The 21,175-nt window shown below is 40.9% G+C and overlaps 2 protein-coding genes across 8 annotated transcripts in view; one reads left to right on the forward strand and one right to left on the reverse strand.

The window, feature by feature from the left end:
- The window catches only part of dpr1 (defective proboscis extension response 1), a 524,556-nt gene that overhangs the window by 52,685 nt on the left and 450,696 nt on the right, over nucleotides 1–21,175 (forward strand). Inside the window, exon 2 of one of the 2 annotated variants that reach the window (XM_026816136.1) lies at nucleotides 20,375–20,456. The exons of the other annotated variant lie outside the window; for it this stretch is intronic. Coding sequence (XP_026671937.1) covers nucleotides 20,375–20,456 — 82 coding nt within the window. The remainder of the gene's footprint in view (nucleotides 1–20,374; nucleotides 20,457–21,175) is intronic. 2 annotated transcript variants of the gene reach the window in all.
- LOC108627995 (dipeptidase 1) overlaps nucleotides 1–21,175 on the reverse strand; it is a 111,743-nt gene that overhangs the window by 36,350 nt on the left and 54,218 nt on the right. For all 6 annotated transcript variants that reach the window (XM_026816130.1, XM_026816131.1, XM_026816132.1 and 3 more), the window contains 2 exons: nucleotides 5,853–6,133; nucleotides 5,500–5,656 (listed from right to left, as the gene is read on the reverse strand). In XM_026816130.1, the coding sequence (XP_026671931.1) occupies nucleotides 5,500–5,656; nucleotides 5,853–6,133 (438 nt within the window). The remainder of the gene's footprint in view (nucleotides 1–5,499; nucleotides 5,657–5,852; nucleotides 6,134–21,175) is intronic.

The raw sequence follows: 21,175 nt of genomic DNA on the forward strand, positions 1-21,175 counted from the left end.
GAATCAGTTATTTACATATTTTAGATAAAGTCGTGCAGAATTTCATAAAACAATATGTTCTGAAAATGAATAATGATTATAAGAAATACCAAACAAGTAATTTTGACACCCCTTGGTAGATCTAATTTAATTCTACGATCAACTGTCTCGTAGAGTAATTGAATCTATGCTCGTAAACGAAATTCTCTCTAGTTACACGCCGCATACGGAATATATAACTGAATTATTTAAATGTTCGATCTGGAATTTGTTCGTGTCAGTCGTGTAAGCGCGAGCAAACCCGTATGACGGCGGTGTGCTTCCCTGCGCGTAGGCGAACAGAAGGTAAAAAGGGGGTTGAACGGTAGTCGGATACCAATGATCTTCACGTTGATTGACGTATCGACACGTGCCATCTCTTTCACCTGACTTTCTCATCACTGGTACAATGAAATTTCAGCTTTTTCTATTTGCGATTTTCAATGTCGAATTAACGAACCTCGAAGGGATATACGCGTTTCGAATGAAATTAGTTTTGATCACGTGCGACGTCCGGTTTCGGACTTACCGTGTTCGGTTTCCGTTCGAATTTCATTCGACGCGCGTGGCTACTCCCAAACGAAATTTATCCGGTAGGAGTCCGTGCAAACATTTGAACACACCTGCATTAACGTCGCTTTATCAAGCCGCCGTCGATAATTCGTATCGTAACGCGCTTTCGTTATTCTTAATTGCGATATATCAACATAATTTACTTATGGTTCTGTTTGATTCATTAGCAATCTGCGTATTTCCACTCGTCGGTTCGGGTTCGTCGAACATGTTATGAATACATTCGTAATACCAAAAAAGTCTGCGGAGTTCGTATACAATTTTTATGAAACATATATAAATAGTAAATCAAAAATTTAGTACAAAATTATTTTATCAATCGATAACATTGAATGAACGTCGAACGAAGTTTAAGTAGTATAACATACGCATGGTGCGCCGTTATTTACTTCTGGAATAAAATTTTTTACGAACATAAAATTATATAGTTTCCGTTCTACATTATTTCATTTGCCAATTGCCTTGTTTGCTTATGATTTTATTATATATTTGGCTCTGCGAGTTTCATTCAGAGCCGAAGAATCAAATTACCGCGTAAAAGGCTGCGTAAATGTTTAAGCCCGTCAAATAATATTATTTTACGACGATCGATGAACGCGATATACGCTCTCATTATCTTTAATTGCCATATATCGACGTTATCGAATCACGGAACTTTGCTCATTAGCAATCTGTGCATTGGGACCGGTTATACGACGGTCCTTTGATTCGCACGCAAACCAGTTTACGTATGAATTTAGTGATTAGAAACTATTGATTAAAGCTTGGTAATTACGTGAGGCTCGAGGATCTCAGAATTATGATACAACGTATCAATCGTTACAGTAATTATATCATTCAAAACTGACGATTACATTCTAAGTGTAACACAGTAATTATAAGAGACAGAGATGCGACAGAAATTGAACAGCATGAGAAATAAGATTTTCTTTAATCGGATGATAAAAAGTTGTATCAACAACGAACATGGTGTAAAAGCATGAAATGTTTCGACGTTAAGTCGGTTAACATCCCATAAAAAAAATTTGCATTTTATTTCGCTTCGGATATCACGTATACCGTGAACGATGACTCGTAAATCGGCGTTACGTCGTATCTCAAGGGAGGAAGTGAGAGAGACAGCGTTAGAATGTTAATGCAGCCATCAACTTTCGACGTATAGCGTAGGACTGTAAAACAGTGCATGAATCTCTTACGATGTAACAGGTGAACGAAGATTGTAACTGAATGGGGTATTAAATTTGCTACTGAATTATGAATAAAAATAATGTAGCTTTGTTATCGTAAATATTCCATGTAGGAATAGTGAAACATCGCGTGATATATTTGCGAAAAAAAAAACCCGAGATCGAGTCATGAATAGGGTGACTGGGTCGGCGATCTGTACCAGGCAAGTAAACCGGCGTAATTATCGTGTCGATAATCGAAGGGCAAAGTTTCTGTAGAAGGCTTCTCGGCCCATTGATACTGGCAGAGTCGTTAGCCAGCCTCCTTCCTGTTCCGCCAAGTCCAAATAGTACCCGTGCAAACTTGTCGAAGTTTCGAATGCGCCACGGCCCAGGCCGAATACGTAATGAGTACGTGGTCCCTTGGCTTTGGACCATTATGCGAGCCGGACCATTATGACTAATCGCTCGGAATGCCTTTGCTATCGGGGCCAGGCAAACATTTTCGCGACGAGAACGATCGGTCGGCAACCAGAAGCGGTAAAAAATTAGAGTCGATCGTTAACTTCGCTGCACAGTTCTATGTATATGTATAGACGAAATAGCTCCTTGCGCTTTGACTATCGTTAGAAGTTTGCTAGACGCGACACTCAACCATTTAATCCTAGTCTACGACCTAATCTCTCAAACGTTAGTACAGTCCAGTTAAACTAGCGATAAGAGAGGAAAGAGCTGAAACGACGCTCGAATGTGTCGTTGTGGAATCGGTGCAGCAGAGAAGTGTGATGCTTTCTGAGGGAGACAGTGATAAATATATAGGGAGACAGGGAGAGCAAGATAGTGGAGTAGTGAGAAAGGGCAATGGACGCTCAGGCATTGGTGGCACCGTATTAGCGCAGCGATTGCCCGCAGCAGGTCTCAGCTAAGTGAATAGCTCTGCCGAGGGCTTTGCTGATTATGGTGTCGTCATTGATCCAGATCGAAATTGGCTTGCTTCTGTCATGGAACGTGCCCAGAGGACCATTAATATCCTCCTGGGGCCCCGGCAGGAGGAGAGAAACGGTCGGGGAAAAGGGAAAGGGGTGGCCCCGGTCACAAATTTTGCGGTGTACGCTGGTCTCGTGTGACCCTGTCGCTACGAATCGATTCGGTAATTGGGCTGTTAATTCTGGATTAGCTCGACCTTTAATTCAAAATTTTTCGCATGCTTCCCATTACAATAAATTCAGTTAGTTTCTTTCAATTCATATTTGTCCGATCGACTTCACCGTCGATTATCATTAGCACAATACTTGGTACTAGGAATAAAGTGGATTATGGACAATAACTTCTCCCATTAGTATCGAGTCGAGTGTAGAATTCTGAAGCAAATAGAATGAGTTCCACGAAGAGTGCATACGGAGTGGATGAATGAGTTGGGAAAAAAGGAATGATTGCAATGGCGAATCCATCGAGTGTCCGCATTCAATTCGCGGGGTTGAATTGGCTTTCTGAGGGAGTTTCTGCAAGATATACCGGTTCGATAATGTACGTTGACGGACTTCATAATTAGGGGAGAAGTCAATTATATGGAAATGCGAGGCTTTTCTTTGTTGAACGCATTTCGAAATTCTTGCACGTTCTCTTCGCGCGCTCGACCTTTTCAAAACTACCACTGTAGCTATCAAAGCAGCTTTGCAATTATCGTCTGAATTACGAGCATAGTGCATCACCAGACACTATTTGTATCTTCGTGTACTGTTGTCGGAGAAATCATTCTGCGCATGTTGAGTCTTGTACTTTATTGTACGATCGTCGATACAATTTGGAACGTGTACCACAAAAGTATCAATTTCTCTTCCTCCCAACTTTCACCCCTATCGGATCTCCGGATGGAAGGATTAATTACAAACATGTCCGGACCCGGTACGAATTCAATGGAAGGTAATTTCGAATTGCTCACGTGTTGTCACTCGGGTACGAGAACAAAAGTTATAACTGATAACGTGAACGTGAAGTCAGACCCCACTGTCAAAGATATGGAGTTTCAATCTGTGCGAGTAAAGTGGAAACACTGGAGCTGGTAACTGGGAAAGTCAGTTTGAAAAGGGCCACTTCCGCGACAGGACCGTTAGAACACGTGAGAAGATCGTTCAGCTCTGTATCCTGGTTATTGACTAATTGAAGATCCTAAGAGAGATACCTAGCCATCTGCCGAATCAGATTAAAAGCCAACTCGTTACGTGAGATCAAAGAGAACCATTTTCGACCGATCGAATAAAAATACTCGGCTCTGATTGCACTCGATCGGGTGTACAAGAAAAAAATCTGCACATACGTTGAAACTTAGTTCTATCAGCTTTTCGGAGAATTCATATTCCTATCAATTTTTTAGTTCGTACAATAGTTCATTCAAATGGTAATTATGATTTTATTTCATTTTTTAAAGATTTATTTTTAGATTTATCAAGCTTTAAAAAGTAATACAGCTTTTTTTAACGTTATTTTTCTAAATTTGTCGAAGAGTTATTTGAGGATGAACTACGAGCGAATATATTTCGTTCTCCCTTTCGCTTATTCCCCTCTTTATCTTCTTGTTCGATTCCCCTATCCATATGTGCAGATTGCCAATATCATGCCACTATAGTAAGAACCGCCCGTACGGATAGGATCTCTAGGTCAGATAAGAGTTAGTCTTCACTTGTTGACCCGTTTCAACGATCGTAATTTATCGAGATACGTGAGAACTAAATATAGGCATTCGTTGAAAGATCTAGACTAGATGCTCCTAGTTATTTCCCTGCATCAAGACCAAATATCAGAAATAACTACAGACAATTATCATTCAATATTAATAAACAGCCTGGTGTTTGCTTTTCAACGATTCAATCACGAATGATTTCCTGGAATTTCTTAAAAATTAAATAACCTCCTATGGCCAAAGTTAATTAAATCAGCGGACGTATTTATAAAAGAATGTACACGAACGTTTAATTAAATGCGAAATTATCATCGGAACTTTTCGAGCATAGTTAATACAATCACGTATTCGATTCACTTCTGACATTTCGTGATTTCGTGCACCGCCTGCGCGAGTGTTTCCCAGTATTGGTCCCCCGATTGCCTCCGGTGCGACAGGTCCCCTTTGAATTTAATTGACCGCTCTTGGATTACTCCCGTCGGGTTTAGACATAAACTTGCCCGGGATTTACCGATACATTCCTTTGGTAACCAGTCAGATAGTTTCGGCCGAAAGTTCGTGAGCTCCGTCGTTCGCCGTTAAACGGTAACCAATCTTGCCAATATTACTTCGATCGATCGAATGTCACCCAGGAATAGCCAAAAATGTTTGAGACATAAGCGAATTTCTCAAATTATTTTTTTTACAATATTTCGTCACCCAACATTTTCTAGTATTTCGTACAAATATGATAAGCTCGTTGCTTTTATTTACGCTTTGAATTCCGATGGCATTAGTTAGTTTCTCAGGGGAATACATATAGTACAATCTAAAACAAAGGGACTGGACGTCGGTTCGAACCGCAGCACAGGAAGTCCCGTTAGGCGGTGGGGTTAAAGACAGTTGTTGAAACGAAAGCCGTGCGGCACACGGGAAGTTTGTTTAAAACGCGAGACAATATCGTTAAGTTGGATTGAAGTAATTAAACACGGGGATCCCCGTGGCGGCGTTGGACAAAGTTGAGATCCTAATTAGGAATGACTAAAGAACGAGTCTACGAGTCTCCGCTTGTTTAACGCTCACCTGTGCGCCGACGAGGCCGGCACGTAATCTAGGAATGTCTGTGTGGCTCCAGTCCGATCTGGCCCAAGGATCAACCCTGCCCAGATCGCTGCTCAGATTGACCTCGCCGAGTTGATTGTGTACGAACTTTCTGACGTTCCAGGGCAAATCGTTGTGCCTGAGGAACAAAACCGTGCGAAACATTCGGTGAAACATTATGTAACAGAGAGTTTTCTGTTTTTCAAGTAAAGCAATAATTTAAACCATAACATATTTAGTGATTAAAAAAAAAAAAAAAACAGGTTTCTATCGCAGTGAATGGAATAAAGTTTAGAGTAAGATTATTTCTTATATTTATACGAAAGTGAACTTACCCATCGATCAGAGGCACTTCAGTGAGGATCCTCCTGATCACGTCCAGCCTCTGCTGATGCGTGACAGGCGCGGTTTGTAGTAGCAACGGTAGACAAAGCCCCCCGAGAAGTAGAGCCGCCACTAGAAGCAAGATGGGCGCCAGTACTCGACACCTCCTTCGAGGACTCTCTTCCCTGCGGTCTTTGCTGCTGCCGCTGCTCGGTGAATCCTCGCAGGGCGGTGGCAGTCGCACTGTGCCGTTGCACGGTGCCACGTCTGGCAGTTCTGTTAGGCACGTCGTCTGTAAAACACGAAAGAGTAACGTGAATTAAATAATATCTTTCTGATACGTGACAAACGTTCAGAAAATGATTCTTCATCGTGTAACGTTTCAAAGATTGTATAGGTGAATCGTGAACCTTTTAGGTAAAAATGTATTAGAAACGACCTGCTAATGGCAGTTGAAAAGCAGCTATTAACGAGCGCTCAACTATCTGCTGGAAGGTAGATTATAGTTTAGAGTCGGTTAAACTCGCGGCATGGCTGGCGGCAAGTGTAACACGTCTCGCGGAAAAATGTGAGAACCGGGGGGCGGGGTGCGGAACACGACCACGTAACCGAGGGATATCCACCGGGGCGGTGGAGACGCATTGCAGACTCCGTAGAACTTTCCTTCGCACTTATCCCAACTCCTATAAAGTAGAGTAACACTGAGACGGGTTTTCCACGCGTGTCTCTAAATCCCTCTACCGCCCACCAACACTCTTAGCGCCCGGCGAAACTTTTATCGAGCTGACGCGAACCGGAGAGTTATTTTTCTTCACCCTGTAACAAGCTAGCAACGATTCTATCTCAGTTTCCCATACGTGTCTCTATGATCTCCTTATGCATATCAGCAGCAGAAGTGGAGATATATTACTGAAGAACTTTTCTGATAAAATAGAATTCCTTTGATCTCTTTCTGGATTTATAAATGATTGGTTTTATTCCAATTATCTTGTTTGATAAAAATTTTACATCCTGCAGTTTCATTTTAATTTCATTTAACATTAGCGAATCGAGCTTCGAATATTTTATGTTATTACATAGTTACTGTTCTCGAATGTAATCACGTAAGCAGTTCCGACGCATAAAGCGCGCGTAATCATGTATATTCGAATAGAGGCAGGGATGAACCGTCGTGTTCTACGCACAAATTGTCAGTCCTTTCACCGCATAGGTAATTCCATCGCTAACTCTGGCAGTTTAGGGCAGCATTGTGATCCCGCGGAAGGTAAGGGAAATCCCAGTTTCATTCGGATTCCCCTCGTTCCGCAGTTCTCGGGTTTCTTCCATATACACGCTCGCACATCCACCGGCGCGGTGGGTACCCACTCTAGAAACTTCGCATCCCTGTGCATCCGCATTATTGTGCGCCATAAATACAGGAAACTCGCCGCTCGGGCGCGGCGCGGCGTCTGCACACGGGCAAAGGGACGCCCGGAGTTGTACGTCAGCCAGATAAAAGTTTCGTCGATGCTCCAACTGCCAGCTTCTTTCAACTTGCACAATATAAAAAATGTTATATCCAGCGACGACCGGGAGGTTTACGACGCGTCAGTTCAAATTGCGATAGCTTAATCGAACGTCGTTGTTTACGGATGTCTCGTTAAAAAACAGTCGATTAATTGCCGAGTGTTGCAGAAGGTTATAAAGTCTTAGCACGAACAGGTAAAGAGTGGCAACGTTATCCTTCAGTTGTCACCGAAATGTATCGCGTTTCAGCGTGGGGATGTTAAAAATTAAATTGTATTTCAAATGTATTAAGTGTCTAACGCGAGGGCAAATTGCATCGCATCGATAAATGGGAAAATTGGATCCATTTTATGCGAAACGAGATCGCTCCGGACCTCCTTGGTCGTGTGGAACGTGATTTTTAATTGATCGACGCTATTCGAGGCTCGAGGTTCGAATTTCGATTCTAATTAGGACAGACGTATGAGCAGGACGGGGTAGAATTTATGCGAACTATCGTAGCGTGTAGCGTTATGGCACGTTAACAAGAAATTTCGTGCTGGTCGGATGTTATCGATGTTATACGTGTCCCGTTGAAAGTTCTCGTAAACAATCCTTTAATTTGTACGCGATTGTGCTAATTGGGTGCTATAAACGGTTTAGAACACAGTGTAACCGATCGTAGGTATCGTCCGTTACGACAGATTTCAAGTTTGTTGGAGTGCATTAATTGATACGTTTCTAACGAAGTTCAAATTCCTTATTCTGTTCTGTTGAATCTAATACCCCTGGCCCCATTGTAGACCTCTTTGATACAGCTGTTATGTACGAATTTTATACCATTTTATATTATAATATTTCTAGTCTCTTTTTATATCCACTGTTCTTACAAAATTCTTCTTCTATTTATTTGTTGGGAAGTATATTGTAAGGTGTTTCTTTTCGATGAATGCACACGAACGTTTAAGTAGTATAGGGAACGCATGGCCCGACAGGCCTACATGTAAGCCTGTTCTACTGTCTTTAATTATCTTCCTTTTTTTTATGTGCATTTAAAGTTCTATCGACTTTGTTATAATTAGAAAAACATTTTGTTTGGGACGAACAGTCGATTATTCTGCGAGTGTGTCGCAGTGCATAATACTCTGGTAGTGCGATAACAGCTCGGTGATAACGCGTACATTTCGGAAATCTTTCGGGGCCAAAGCTACGAACTGTCGTTCGACTTTCGAATTGTCGAACGTTCCGGTTCTCTCCTCTCTGCCATTGTCTTTGTCCGTCACTTTCCGGCGTCCTTGTCCCCGACGATATTCCCGATTCTCTCTCTCTCTCTGTCTCTCTCCCCCCCCCCTCTATCTGTCTGTCTCGAGCTTCCTCCTCGTTACTGGCACATCGCCACACGTTAACGAGGGAACAAGATGAAACTTCGCCGACAGATATTCCCGAGTCAGGGAATTCTCCGGTGCCACGTTTCGGGCACCGGAATATTCAGCATCGATGTGACATCACGTACATCCCGCGCTTCCGGGTTTTCTCCGAGCTCGAACACATTCCCTCGTTCACCAGAGAGCCTGTCCAAGGCCAATCGGTGTCCTGCTGGTGACGAACCCTGCTTGTTTCGTTTACGGTACAGGAACTGTCCTCCAATGTGGACACCGATTTGCCAGATTGCGCGTTAGTCCCGAAACGATGTCTGCGCTATGTACCACACTTGGGTGTCGTTCATCGCAAATAACTGACTGATGAAGGTCTTGCTTTATACGAATGCTACTGATGCTTAGCGTTCTATTGCTCCATTGTTTATTAGACTGCGAATTCTTATGTACAATAAAACTTGTAGGATATGAATTGAAGAAATTATATTTAATAAGAACGTCCTTTAATCTTTTAAACATCATTCTATACATTTTTCTGTTGATACTTCATGCACTTTTGCCCATTATATGATTTATTATTTTTATATTTAAAATCTTTTAATATATTCCATTTTGCTATGCTAAAATTAGTACTTTATTTATTCTGAATTTGAATCATGAGATAAGAAAAGAGAAAGTAATATAATTTTCAACGTTTATAGAATTTAGATATGATCCGTTGTTAAATAAAATATTTTATTAGTTGATTGTATACAACTTCGTGTGGAAGAATTCGAATTTCGTTTTATTCGTACGAATTTCACCTCATTCGAGGAAGTATGTCAGCATTTCCTATTCACCCGAGCAACTGGCCGAAGGGAAAATAATTACCGTGCAATAATTGTTGACAATTATAACTTCACCTCGTTTGCCAAAGCGTCGCAGTCGCTCGAGAAATGGACACACTGAACCAGTGTAACGTGACGGTGGTCAGAAAGTTTCTCCGCATATCTGCTACATCGAATTCATTGTATATTAACAATTATCGCACCTTGTATCCAGCATCCTTGGTCCATTAAAATTGAGTATTAAAATCAGGCTGCAAGTGGAATTTACAAAACTGATGAAAAATTCAACGTAGAAACTTGAACACATTTAACATTTTATTATAAAACGCAACATTTCGCCAGCGTCATTAATTAATTGGATATTTTCTACTATACTTTTTAGTACGTAGCTATTTATTATTAGCATTGTTCTTCCGACGTCTGATTTTTTCTTAATTATAGGAAACTTATAGGCGTTTTTCTAAGGTATACCAACTTTTGGGATTGACTGTATAGCCAATACATCCTTAATGTTTTACAATCTCACAATCGTTTTAGTGGCTTTGGCTTCCACGAGAGTGATTTCTTTTTCTATGGGAAGTCTTTATTGCATCCGAGCGTGCAATTGTAGAAAAGTCTCTTTCCGTCGACTGCGGACACCAAGTTCGCGCATTAATTAAGCGCGTTAATTGTGCCGACCGAGAACGGCGGAGCAGCGGGGGAAACGTTGTTACGGGTAACGCGAGCGACGTTTTATTACAGTTTCTTTCCGGCCGCCGCAGCGATAAATCAGAATTATTACGCTGCACGAAATCAATTTCGATATCTATCCCTGAAGCGGAATTGCCAATTGGCCCTCGAAAAATTACGATCGTCTGCGATGAGAAAAAAACTAATTGAAATTTCGGAAGCCTCCGCGAACGAGTTTTAAGTTTCCCCCGTTCATTGAATATTTTTTAACACACCCGGATTTTACAGGATTTCTTAATTCCGTGGTTTTGGAAAATGAAAAAGCATTTCTTATTTTATTATTTATTGGGTAGACTGAATTTTACACGTGCTACATTATGCAGTTTCAATTTGAGTTTCCGAAGCTCTTCTGTCTTCAACAGGGGAGTAGATAATTAGGGATCGCGACACTAACGAAGTATCCTCTGGCAATTGAATTTCGCCAGATGGTTCGACATAATTACTCGGCTCTGGATTACTTTAAGTCTCGCCCGGTCGATTGTAAAATCGATCGCCGCCGTAATTCTCCGTTGTTCCGTCGTCTCGCGTTTACACAGCGGCGCTCGTTTTTTGGCCATCATCTGTTCCAGTAATTAAGGAACGGTCGACGACGGAGTCGTAAATGGTTATTAAAGGCCGCGCGTTACAGTCGTTATAGAGTTTCCGTGAAGGCGGGTTCATTAATTAAAAATTCTTTAAAATTAGTTTCTACGTTGAACCCGCGGGACATACTCCTGCGAACTTTGTCATCAGCGAAATAAAAAGATTCGACATATACACAGAGCGACTTTTTTCCTACAACAGCAAAAGGGTCAACGAACTTAGACTACCTGCTGATTGCCTACAAGTTTATTAATTCTGCAAATAAAAACTGACTTCCGTCGCTGTATTAAAATTCAAAGTTTGCCATTTGCAACGAGAAACTGTCAATACGTAATTATTTAATTTATATTCACATCGCAGCGAATATCTAAAAGAATTTAGAGTTATTTATCTGATATACAGTTTAGAGACGTGTCGACCAGAAATTCCATTTTGCTATGCTAAAATTAGTACTTTATTTATTCTGAATTTGAATCATGAGATAAGAAAAGAGAAAGTAATATAATTTTCAACGTTTATAGAATTTAGATATGATCCGTTGTTAAATAAAATATTTTATTAGTTGATTGTATACAACTTCGTGTGGAAGAATTCGAATTTCGTTTTATTCGTACGAATTTCACCTCATTCGAGGAAGTATGTCAGCATTTCCTATTCACCCGAGCAACTGGCCGAAGGGAAAATAATTACCGTGCAATAATTGTTGACAATTATAACTTCACCTCGTTTGCCAAAGCGTCGCAGTCGCTCGAGAAATGGACACACTGAACCAGTGTAACGTGACGGTGGTCAGAAAGTTTCTCCGCATATCTGCTACATCGAATTCATTGTATATTAACAATTATCGCACCTTGTATCCAGCATCCTTGGTCCATTAAAATTGAGTATTAAAATCAGGCTGCAAGTGGAATTTACAAAACTGATGAAAAATTCAACGTAGAAACTTGAACACATTTAACATTTTATTATAAAACGCAACATTTCGCCAGCGTCATTAATTAATTGGATATTTTCTACTATACTTTTTAGTACGTAGCTATTTATTATTAGCATTGTTCTTCCGACGTCTGATTTTTTCTTAATTATAGGAAACTTATAGGCGTTTTTCTAAGGTATACCAACTTTTGGGATTGACTGTATAGCCAATACATCCTTAATGTTTTACAATCTCACAATCGTTTTAGTGGCTTTGGCTTCCACGAGAGTGATTTCTTTTTCTATGGGAAGTCTTTATTGCATCCGAGCGTGCAATTGTAGAAAAGTCTCTTTCCGTCGACTGCGGACACCAAGTTCGCGCATTAATTAAGCGCGTTAATTGTGCCGACCGAGAACGGCGGAGCAGCGGGGGAAACGTTGTTACGGGTAACGCGAGCGACGTTTTATTACAGTTTCTTTCCGGCCGCCGCAGCGATAAATCAGAATTATTACGCTGCACGAAATCAATTTCGATATCTATCCCTGAAGCGGAATTGCCAATTGGCCCTCGAAAAATTACGATCGTCTGCGATGAGAAAAAAACTAATTGAAATTTCGGAAGCCTCCGCGAACGAGTTTTAAGTTTCCCCCGTTCATTGAATATTTTTTAACACACCCGGATTTTACAGGATTTCTTAATTCCGTGGTTTTGGAAAATGAAAAAGCATTTCTTATTTTATTATTTATTGGGTAGACTGAATTTTACACGTGCTACATTATGCAGTTTCAATTTGAGTTTCCGAAGCTCTTCTGTCTTCAACAGGGGAGTAGATAATTAGGGATCGCGACACTAACGAAGTATCCTCTGGCAATTGAATTTCGCCAGATGGTTCGACATAATTACTCGGCTCTGGATTACTTTAAGTCTCGCCCGGTCGATTGTAAAATCGATCGCCGCCGTAATTCTCCGTTGTTCCGTCGTCTCGCGTTTACACAGCGGCGCTCGTTTTTTGGCCATCATCTGTTCCAGTAATTAAGGAACGGTCGACGACGGAGTCGTAAATGGTTATTAAAGGCCGCGCGTTACAGTCGTTATAGAGTTTCCGTGAAGGCGGGTTCATTAATTAAAAATTCTTTAAAATTAGTTTCTACGTTGAACCCGCGGGACATACTCCTGCGAACTTTGTCATCAGCGAAATAAAAAGATTCGACATATACACAGAGCGACTTTTTTCCTACAACAGCAAAAGGGTCAACGAACTTAGACTACCTGCTGATTGCCTACAAGTTTATTAATTCTGCAAATAAAAACTGACTTCCGTCGCTGTATTAAAATTCAAAGTTTGCCATTTGCAACGAGAAACTGTCAATACGTAATTATTTAATTTATATTCACATCGCAGCGAATATCTAAAAGAATTTAGAGTTATTTATCTGATATACAGTTTAGAGACGTGTCGACCAGAAACCTGCGGCGGAATCGATACGTCCTGAGGAGAAGAAAGAGATGTAATTCATGGACTCTCTCTCTCTCTCTCTCTCTCTCTCTCTTGACAGGAATTAACGTTAACGGGATTTTGTCGGTAATCATATTCGTAGTTTGCAAAGCGGATAGCTGTCGAGCAGTTCTGCTGAAGTTGCGAATCCATGAATTTCATCGAATTCTTGGAGGGGTCGGGGAAGCGGGATTCTCTGTTGTCCTTCGGCGAGGCAGTATTATGGAAAGTAGAGCAAAGATTCAAGTGTCTGGGGACCGTGGGGGCGGGGTAAGGGTGAAGATATGAGAGGCGATCTCTCGCTCGAGTGTCCTCGATTCGCACAAAAGGTGGCGCGAGGAGGAGGAGGAGGAGGGGTCAGGCCTGCTGAAAGGTGTCCGCCAGTTAATGGAACTAAGAACCATGCGAATCTGTTAAGTCTGGCAAAGGCTTTCCGCTTTGATCCGACAGCTGTGCGCACTTCCGTCTTTAGTCATCTGCATGCAACCTCTCGCCCTCTCGGCAATGCTTGATCTCCCTTATCTGCATTCTGCATCCCGGTGTTGTTCATTCGTCGTTACTTTCATAAGGCGTGATATTAAAATCCACGGCTGACTGTTTCGCTGACAGGCTTGTAAGTAGTAACAGCGGGAATTTGTCAGACGGAGAGGTATTTAATGGTGACTCTCGAATTCTTTCCTTCGATATCTATATGATACCTTGAATGAAATTCGCCGTCGAACTTCATATTTAATTATATTCGTAGCGCACACCTTTCCAATAAAGCAGTTCGGCCGAGTACGTATCGACCCCGGGACACTAAATCAAACCGGGTGTCCTGGAAAAGTTCCGAGAATCGCGCGAACTGCGCCGAACTATCGACAGCGCTGCCGCGATAGTTTTCATCGGGGCCGGTCGGGTAGTTCCTCAACGGATGCCGACCCGAGAAGGAAGCCGGACGATCTCAGATGGCATCGCCGTAAACGATGTCTTCCATAATGCTTCGACGACTATAATTCATGCGCTCCGGTCATTTCTGGCGAGGCTTTAAACCGCGCCAGGAACAAAACGTCTTGGTTCTTCGCTAACTCGGGAATCTTTTCTTCGTCCTACGAACTCGTACACGCGCGGTTCCTGTGTGTGTACGTGGGTGCGCGAGGACGCACGCGTGTCCGTGTACCAAAGGGCCAGGAAAGGACTTGAAAGCCGGCGAACTCCACAGTCCGAGCATTGTCAAGTTTTCGTATAAATTTCTCCTCGACGTAAATTCAAAGGCTGACTGCGCGGTGGCGCACAAAGCCGGCTCGAAAGGGGTAGCTGAGACAGAGCGGCCAGCCACGAGGGATTGGACGGAGAGAAAATAAGGGGAGGGCAAAAGCCAGGACGCAGTTCTCCTTTATCCACCTTACCCGTCGGCTTCTTCGCCCTCTTCCTCCTCCACCCTTCTTCTTCTTCTTCTTCTTCTTCTTCTTCTTCTTCTTCTTCTTCTTCTACCTCCATCGACTTTATCTCCGGCTGTCTGCTCGTTCTCTTAATTCCGCAGCGATTAACGATCCACGCCGGCGAGAAATTAGTCCTGCTTGTTTTCATCCCTTCCACCGTCTGCTCGCTCCTCCGTCAATGTCCGCTCCTTTCCTAAACATCTCTCTTTCCGCCTCTTTCGGTCATTGTTCCCCGTAGCCTCTTTCCTTCCCGTCGGGGTTGGCTCCAGGGAATCCGACGTGAGAACCGTGACCGAAAGATGCGTGGAGCATCACCGTTTATTGCCTTCTTCAAACGGTGATCTCAAACAATGGGCCCTCGTTCTGCTTGCGATAGGTAGCTCGATTTCATTGCGAGCAATTCGATTGAAAATTCTATTCCTTCGTCTGAGAATGTGGTTTTAACCTATTTAAAGACGTCGGGACACAAATCGATTCAATACGTTTGGATAAAAAAATTGTCTAAACGACATATTTTTCTTAAACTCAGTATTTCGTACTTTACTCAAATCTTCGTCATTTCATTCATCACGAAATCATCAATCATTTTACGGTACGAACGCGTTTACATGCAGGATGTGTGATATATTTCTGTTAACTGGATAATGAGACGAATCTCGTTCGGTTACCCGTTGACGTTTTATTTCACACGTGTACCGGGTTGTTTGTGTTAGCTGGTGGCGCGCGTAGCTGTTTCTCATGTTAATTAGTTTAGTCGGACAGCGTTTGCATTCGAGCTGCGAGCGTCGAACAGTTTTCTGAACGTTGTACAATGCGTGCCCCCGGCCGTCACCCTATTGACGCATAAAATAAGTTTAAAATTTCTGCTGCCGACTGGAAGTTGTCGACAATTTATGTACACCGTCATGAGAGTCTGTTTGCAATCGTCCGGAAACAATGTTTGCCTGATTCATTATGTAGAATCGTTCGAACCGGCGATTTATATTTTTCCCACAGCCAGGGGGTTTAATTAATCCGGGACTAATTAAATTACCTGAAACGAGGTTCCTATAATAAATGTAATACTCGTTGCACAAGGACAAACAGGTATACAAATAACTATACTCATTTTTCAAAATGACAGTATTTCACGGTAATTTGATTTGAAGTTTTATAATTAAAATAGTTAAACGTATGTAAATGGTGTGCAAAGCATGTGCTCATTTAGGAGGAGAATACTCTCTCCGTTCTGGGACAAGTGTCGCTGCCAAGTAAAATAGTATGACGAAATAAGAGTCTGTTTCATCCTGAGGAGGGTAAATATTTCAACAGTAGTAGCACCGCGCGGCTAAGTGGACCGCGGTCGCGACCGAACAACAACCGTGTGGCCTAACTTCTTGTCGACTTAATTTAAATGCATTCGCACCCGGTGAAAACGTTGTACAAAAATGTAGAGTCATGTAGGACGCGAGAAGAGGCTGGCATCGTACACGCTGAGTAAGAAGTTTACAAATAAAGTTGTTCTCGCGTATTATGCGAGGGACGCGTCTTTCTCATTCAATTGTCCCAGATTTACGCCTGGGACAATTAAATGTAGAAAATAAATGTCCGTATGTCACGTACGTAGCAATTCGTGAAATATATACATACGTATTTTGTAAAATGTAACACTGTTTTATTAATCAATGTTCTAATTGCGTAGAATTCGGAAAGTTTGAAACAGCGTCCACGTTCAAATTATTCCATGCATGAAATTTCCGAGTTGGCAACGTTTCGAGGGTGGTCGACGTTAAAGTATGATATTGAGTTGCAATATTTAACAATCATTCTGTATGACTCCTGAAAATTTTAAATCGTGTCCATTGACGGTTACGCGTACTCGTAATGAAATAATTTTTAATTTACAGCATTATCACGGTATGGAAATATTTATGATGGGGGCCAACGTGTAGTTTATAAACAAACGTAATTCGAATATGATTCGCGGAAGTGGAGGGGCTACTCATGATCTGATCGTATAATGTAACGATGCGGTTATTTTCGCCACGTTAATGGTACCGATGGCATCATATTTACAGTAATGAAGGAACGTTATTATCACTTTCGAGTATGCATTAGAACGGCGGACCATGGTGTGCGGTGCTCGCGTGTTGCTATCAAATAGGAGGAATGCAATATGCCATATACCGCGTTTCATACGCGATCCGTGGAATGCAAATGAAGTTTATGTGTGTTGCACTTCATTATGTTTCATTTCGTGCCGCGCTCGTTATTGAAGTCTGCATGTACGTATACGTGGCGTCATAATATCCTGAACGAAATTGCCTTGGTCAACGTTTTTCTCGCTAAAAAATTGTCAGATACTATGTTATAACAATGTTTTACTCTGGACCGGTTGATTCGTTCTTTTTGGCTTCGTACCCAGGGAAATCTAATATTCGAACAGTTAAATAATCCTGAAGCTTTACGAATAATTTTCTGTATTTACCGTATGCATTTCAATCATTTGTGACTTTTTATTTCATTAAATATAAACATATTCGCGGGGCCGACGTGACTGGATTAAAATCGTTTTCGAAGGGAGAATGGAAGGACGGATTAAAATGATTAAAATCGGTATCGTCGTGATTGCGTTTGCGAAACTTGCATTTAATAACATTTTTGATTACCTATACTCGTTTTCGTGCCGTCTCGCTGGGAGGCGAGGGCGGCATTAATCAATGATATCCGATTAAGTCGTGACTGTCTTTGCGTTTTCTCGATTGGATAAAAAAAGAGGAGGGAAACGGTGTAAATTAAAACTATTACACCGATTGGATAACGTCCCGGTGAGGTTTCCCCCTTGAAGTAAAATGGATCGATAAAATATCGTGGAGAGTACTTGAAAAGTTTTAAAAGAGCTTATAACATACTCGATTGTGGCAAACCCAATTAATTAGCCAATTGAATTTCGAGGGCAACAACGAGATTTCATAAATTACGTTTTCACGTAACGATTTCCAATTCCCAAAACGATCGTTCGTCCGATGGCGCGGTACGAACAAGCAGAAACGAATTTCTTGTTTCGTTCCGAAACAAAGTGACCGTTTCGTTTATTTGCCGCTGGGACTCGCTTCCCTGTCACAACTCGGGGGAGCTTCTTTCGCCGGTAATCAATCAATTTAGTTCTAGATTGAGTTTCTTCACTCGGTCCGGCAAAACTTCGATCGAATTAGGGAGTGTAAACTACGTTTTAACTTTGAGTCTTTCGTATTTCCTTTCACGTTACAATCTTTCACTTCTACCATGAATTCAATCAGGGTATTGAATCGTCTTCTTTACATCGCAATCTAGAATCGTCATATTAACCCTTTCGGTACGGTGCGGTGCTCCGTTCAGTGGGACTACTTCGGTGGAGCGGACTGCCGTAGCCGTAATTAGAAATTACAAAAATGGGAGATTCCGAGACGTTCAGAATTTTTTATCAATACGAATATAAATCACAATTGATTAAAAAATGGGATGAAATCCAAAAACAAAACCAGACACAAAATTCACGCGATTTCCTCGGGTGGGATAGCGGCCGTGACTTTTGTTCTCAAATAAAGGGAAAACTTAGATCCGTGCGAAGATCAATGCGAAGAAAACTTGAACGGCCGGGAGGAAAGCTGACGCGAATGAAAGATGCATAAAACATTATCGGCCTTCTGTTAGACTTCGCTGACGTTCGTCCCATTGAAAACCTATCTCTCGTCCCTTACTCGTGTTCAGTCCGATGCCGAGGTTCCGCGCTTCCGCGCAGTAAGACGCAACGCGGGGAGTTTATGAAAAATGACCATGGGAAATTCTTATCGAACTCTCGAAGCGAGAGAAATACGATACGTCGACGTAGTTAAAAGTTTATGCATTAGCTGCACAGTACAACATTGTGCATCCTTTTTAGTATACGAAAGGAACGCGCAGGTGTTTGAAAAGTTAAATTATGCTTGGAAACTGACAAACGATATGCAATCGGGTTAAATACTCGTCAAACATTATGATGAATATTTCAGAAGGGTATGGTTAAGGAGAGATTTGAAAAATAAGGTAGGAAACAATAAAGTGCAAACACGTCTGGGGGGTGGAAAATTAAGTGCCAGCAAGACGGTAGAATTTCATCTCAACGAGGGGATGAACTGGCACTGCCGTAGACTCGCGAATGAACCTCGAGGGGTGAGAGAGATAATACTAGTGGAAGTAGCGGCGATAAAGACAAGATAAAAGCAGAATCGATGATATAGCGGTGGTAAATGCGGCAAAAGGAAAACGAGAAGGAGCTGATCAAGGAAGCAAAGGAACGGCGTGGGTGGGATAGAACAATGAACTGAAAATGGGGGTAATGCCGTGGGGTGGCTGAACTAGAAAAAATCCTGTAGAATCTGAGGGTAAAGTGGTAAGGAATTGGAGAAACGTAATATCGGTGACTCTGAAGAGTAAAAAATGACCGGGGGCATGGCAGGGGACGATAGAAAATAAGGAGCTCCCGATAATGCGGATCCGAGGGAACTACTGGAATTAAAGAGAAGGGAATTGATGAGGGTGCACGTGACGTTTGAATTATCGATTTGGCTCGAATTCCGCATTCTGGATGTTAGGGTAAATACTTGAATTATACAAAACGATTAGAGTTTACCGGGAAATTCTCCTGCAGCGTACACAACAGTTGCATGTACTAATAAATTATTTTCTAAATTGGAAACACAAAAATTAGCTGAATTATGCACCCTGATTTCGATCAAACGATATTGTCGAAAATTGGAAGAATATAAATTGCAGGAGTAAATATTTGAGGCAATACAAATTTATCTTCTTTCTTTTATCTCTCACGTTCATTGTGTTTCGTAGCTCCCAATGATAATTTGTATGATAATACGTTATTGATGTTCGTAGGGCTCGATAACGTCCAGTGTTATTAATTAATTTTGTTAAAATACCGAATTAAAGCGGGGATTTATGTATGTGGGTTGGCTAATTGAATAGGATAGCTAAGTTATTATTGGAATACAATTATGAAGCTAATTACTGTGGCCCAATTTAAAGACGAGCTAAATCATTTGTTACCGAAGGGATCGCAGATTTTCCTGTTTGCCGTAAGGATTAATTATCGTTTTAGTAATAATTCGGTTAAATTTTTCTTTGCGACTTAGCCAAATGAGATTCACATTCAATATTCCATGCAAGCGTTGAGAAAGCTTGATCAATTTCTCACACATAATGAAATCATGTGTTATCTATTAATCTGTATAAACGTTCAAGCGTTTTCATATTTCAAACCAAAGCTTAGATTATGTGGTATAATAATTAAAAAAATCTCATCTATATTAAACAGACGAACATAAATGCTGCCGTTACTAAATGAAAAGCATAATCTATTTTTTCATATGACTAATATTTAGAGAGATGAAACTTCTTTAATCAAGCTCGGGAAATGTACAACTTTATGCTCACAATTCGATGTACATATAAATATTCGTATTTCTCTTTGAAAAATTTTATAAACGTACACAAAGCGAACTGGATTCAACCAGGAATTTTTGTACGAAAAACCAGCCAGGTGTGACGGTGTACGTGTAATAATAAAGTAGTGTCCGTCCACTTCTAACACGTCGCTGTTTACGCTCCTCTGTTTGTTTTCTCGCTACTCGGCCAATATTGGGAAACCAGTTTTCGAACTCACATTTTGCATATTTTGTTTCCTCGTATAGATTTTGGAAGCTTGCGCACGAGATTCGTAAGGAAATGTGCGATAAGAAATGCGGCTTATAAATCTTCTCTTAGAACAACGAGGTCAGTAAATTATGTAACTTTCTTGTTGAAATTCTAATTTAAAACTGATACAGAGCGTGCAAAAAACAGCAACGAACAAAAGATTCGTCGAAATGCTTTGATTAACTGATACGTTTTATTCTAGTTGCAAGTCGGCATCGTTTGATTTTTTTAACAAGAAGCTTAACAATTTATCACAGTGATTTACGCGTACACATAGATCCATGTTACGTATTCGAAAATTGAGTCTCTTTTATGTACATACATGTACAATAGGTTTTTTCGTGATTTAATACATGGTTTCTATGCTCGGATGAATATATGTACCTTTATCCGGCATCGTTTTCAAATAAAATCCCTTTAGTCCGAGTATAATTTATATCAGCTTAATCTCAATTTATATTTGTTACTAATCCTGCAACGTATTTAATAAATTCGGGATTAGGTATTTCTACTTTTATTCTCTTTGCACGAGCCAAAATAATCGTTCAACAATACAGGAATTTGTATTTCTATATTACATAGAGAGTTTCGTTGTAATACATACAATATATAATGTATAATATATTACATTATATTAATTACATATCAGACGCTCGATCTTTTCTTGGTGGTGTACGTGTTTTATTAGTATTTACAATATACCATCAGTCTTTTTTAATTCAGTCAACTTAAATTTTCCATCGAAGTTTAAAATTATTGTACATATTGTTGTTATGTTATTTATTTCTAACTTAATA

The sequence above is a fragment of the Ceratina calcarata genome, unplaced genomic scaffold (assembly GCF_001652005.2).
Source record: "Ceratina calcarata isolate Rehan_Ccalc_2016 unplaced genomic scaffold, ASM165200v1 scaffold49.2, whole genome shotgun sequence".
Classification (NCBI taxonomy): domain Eukaryota; kingdom Metazoa; phylum Arthropoda; class Insecta; order Hymenoptera; family Apidae; genus Ceratina; species Ceratina calcarata.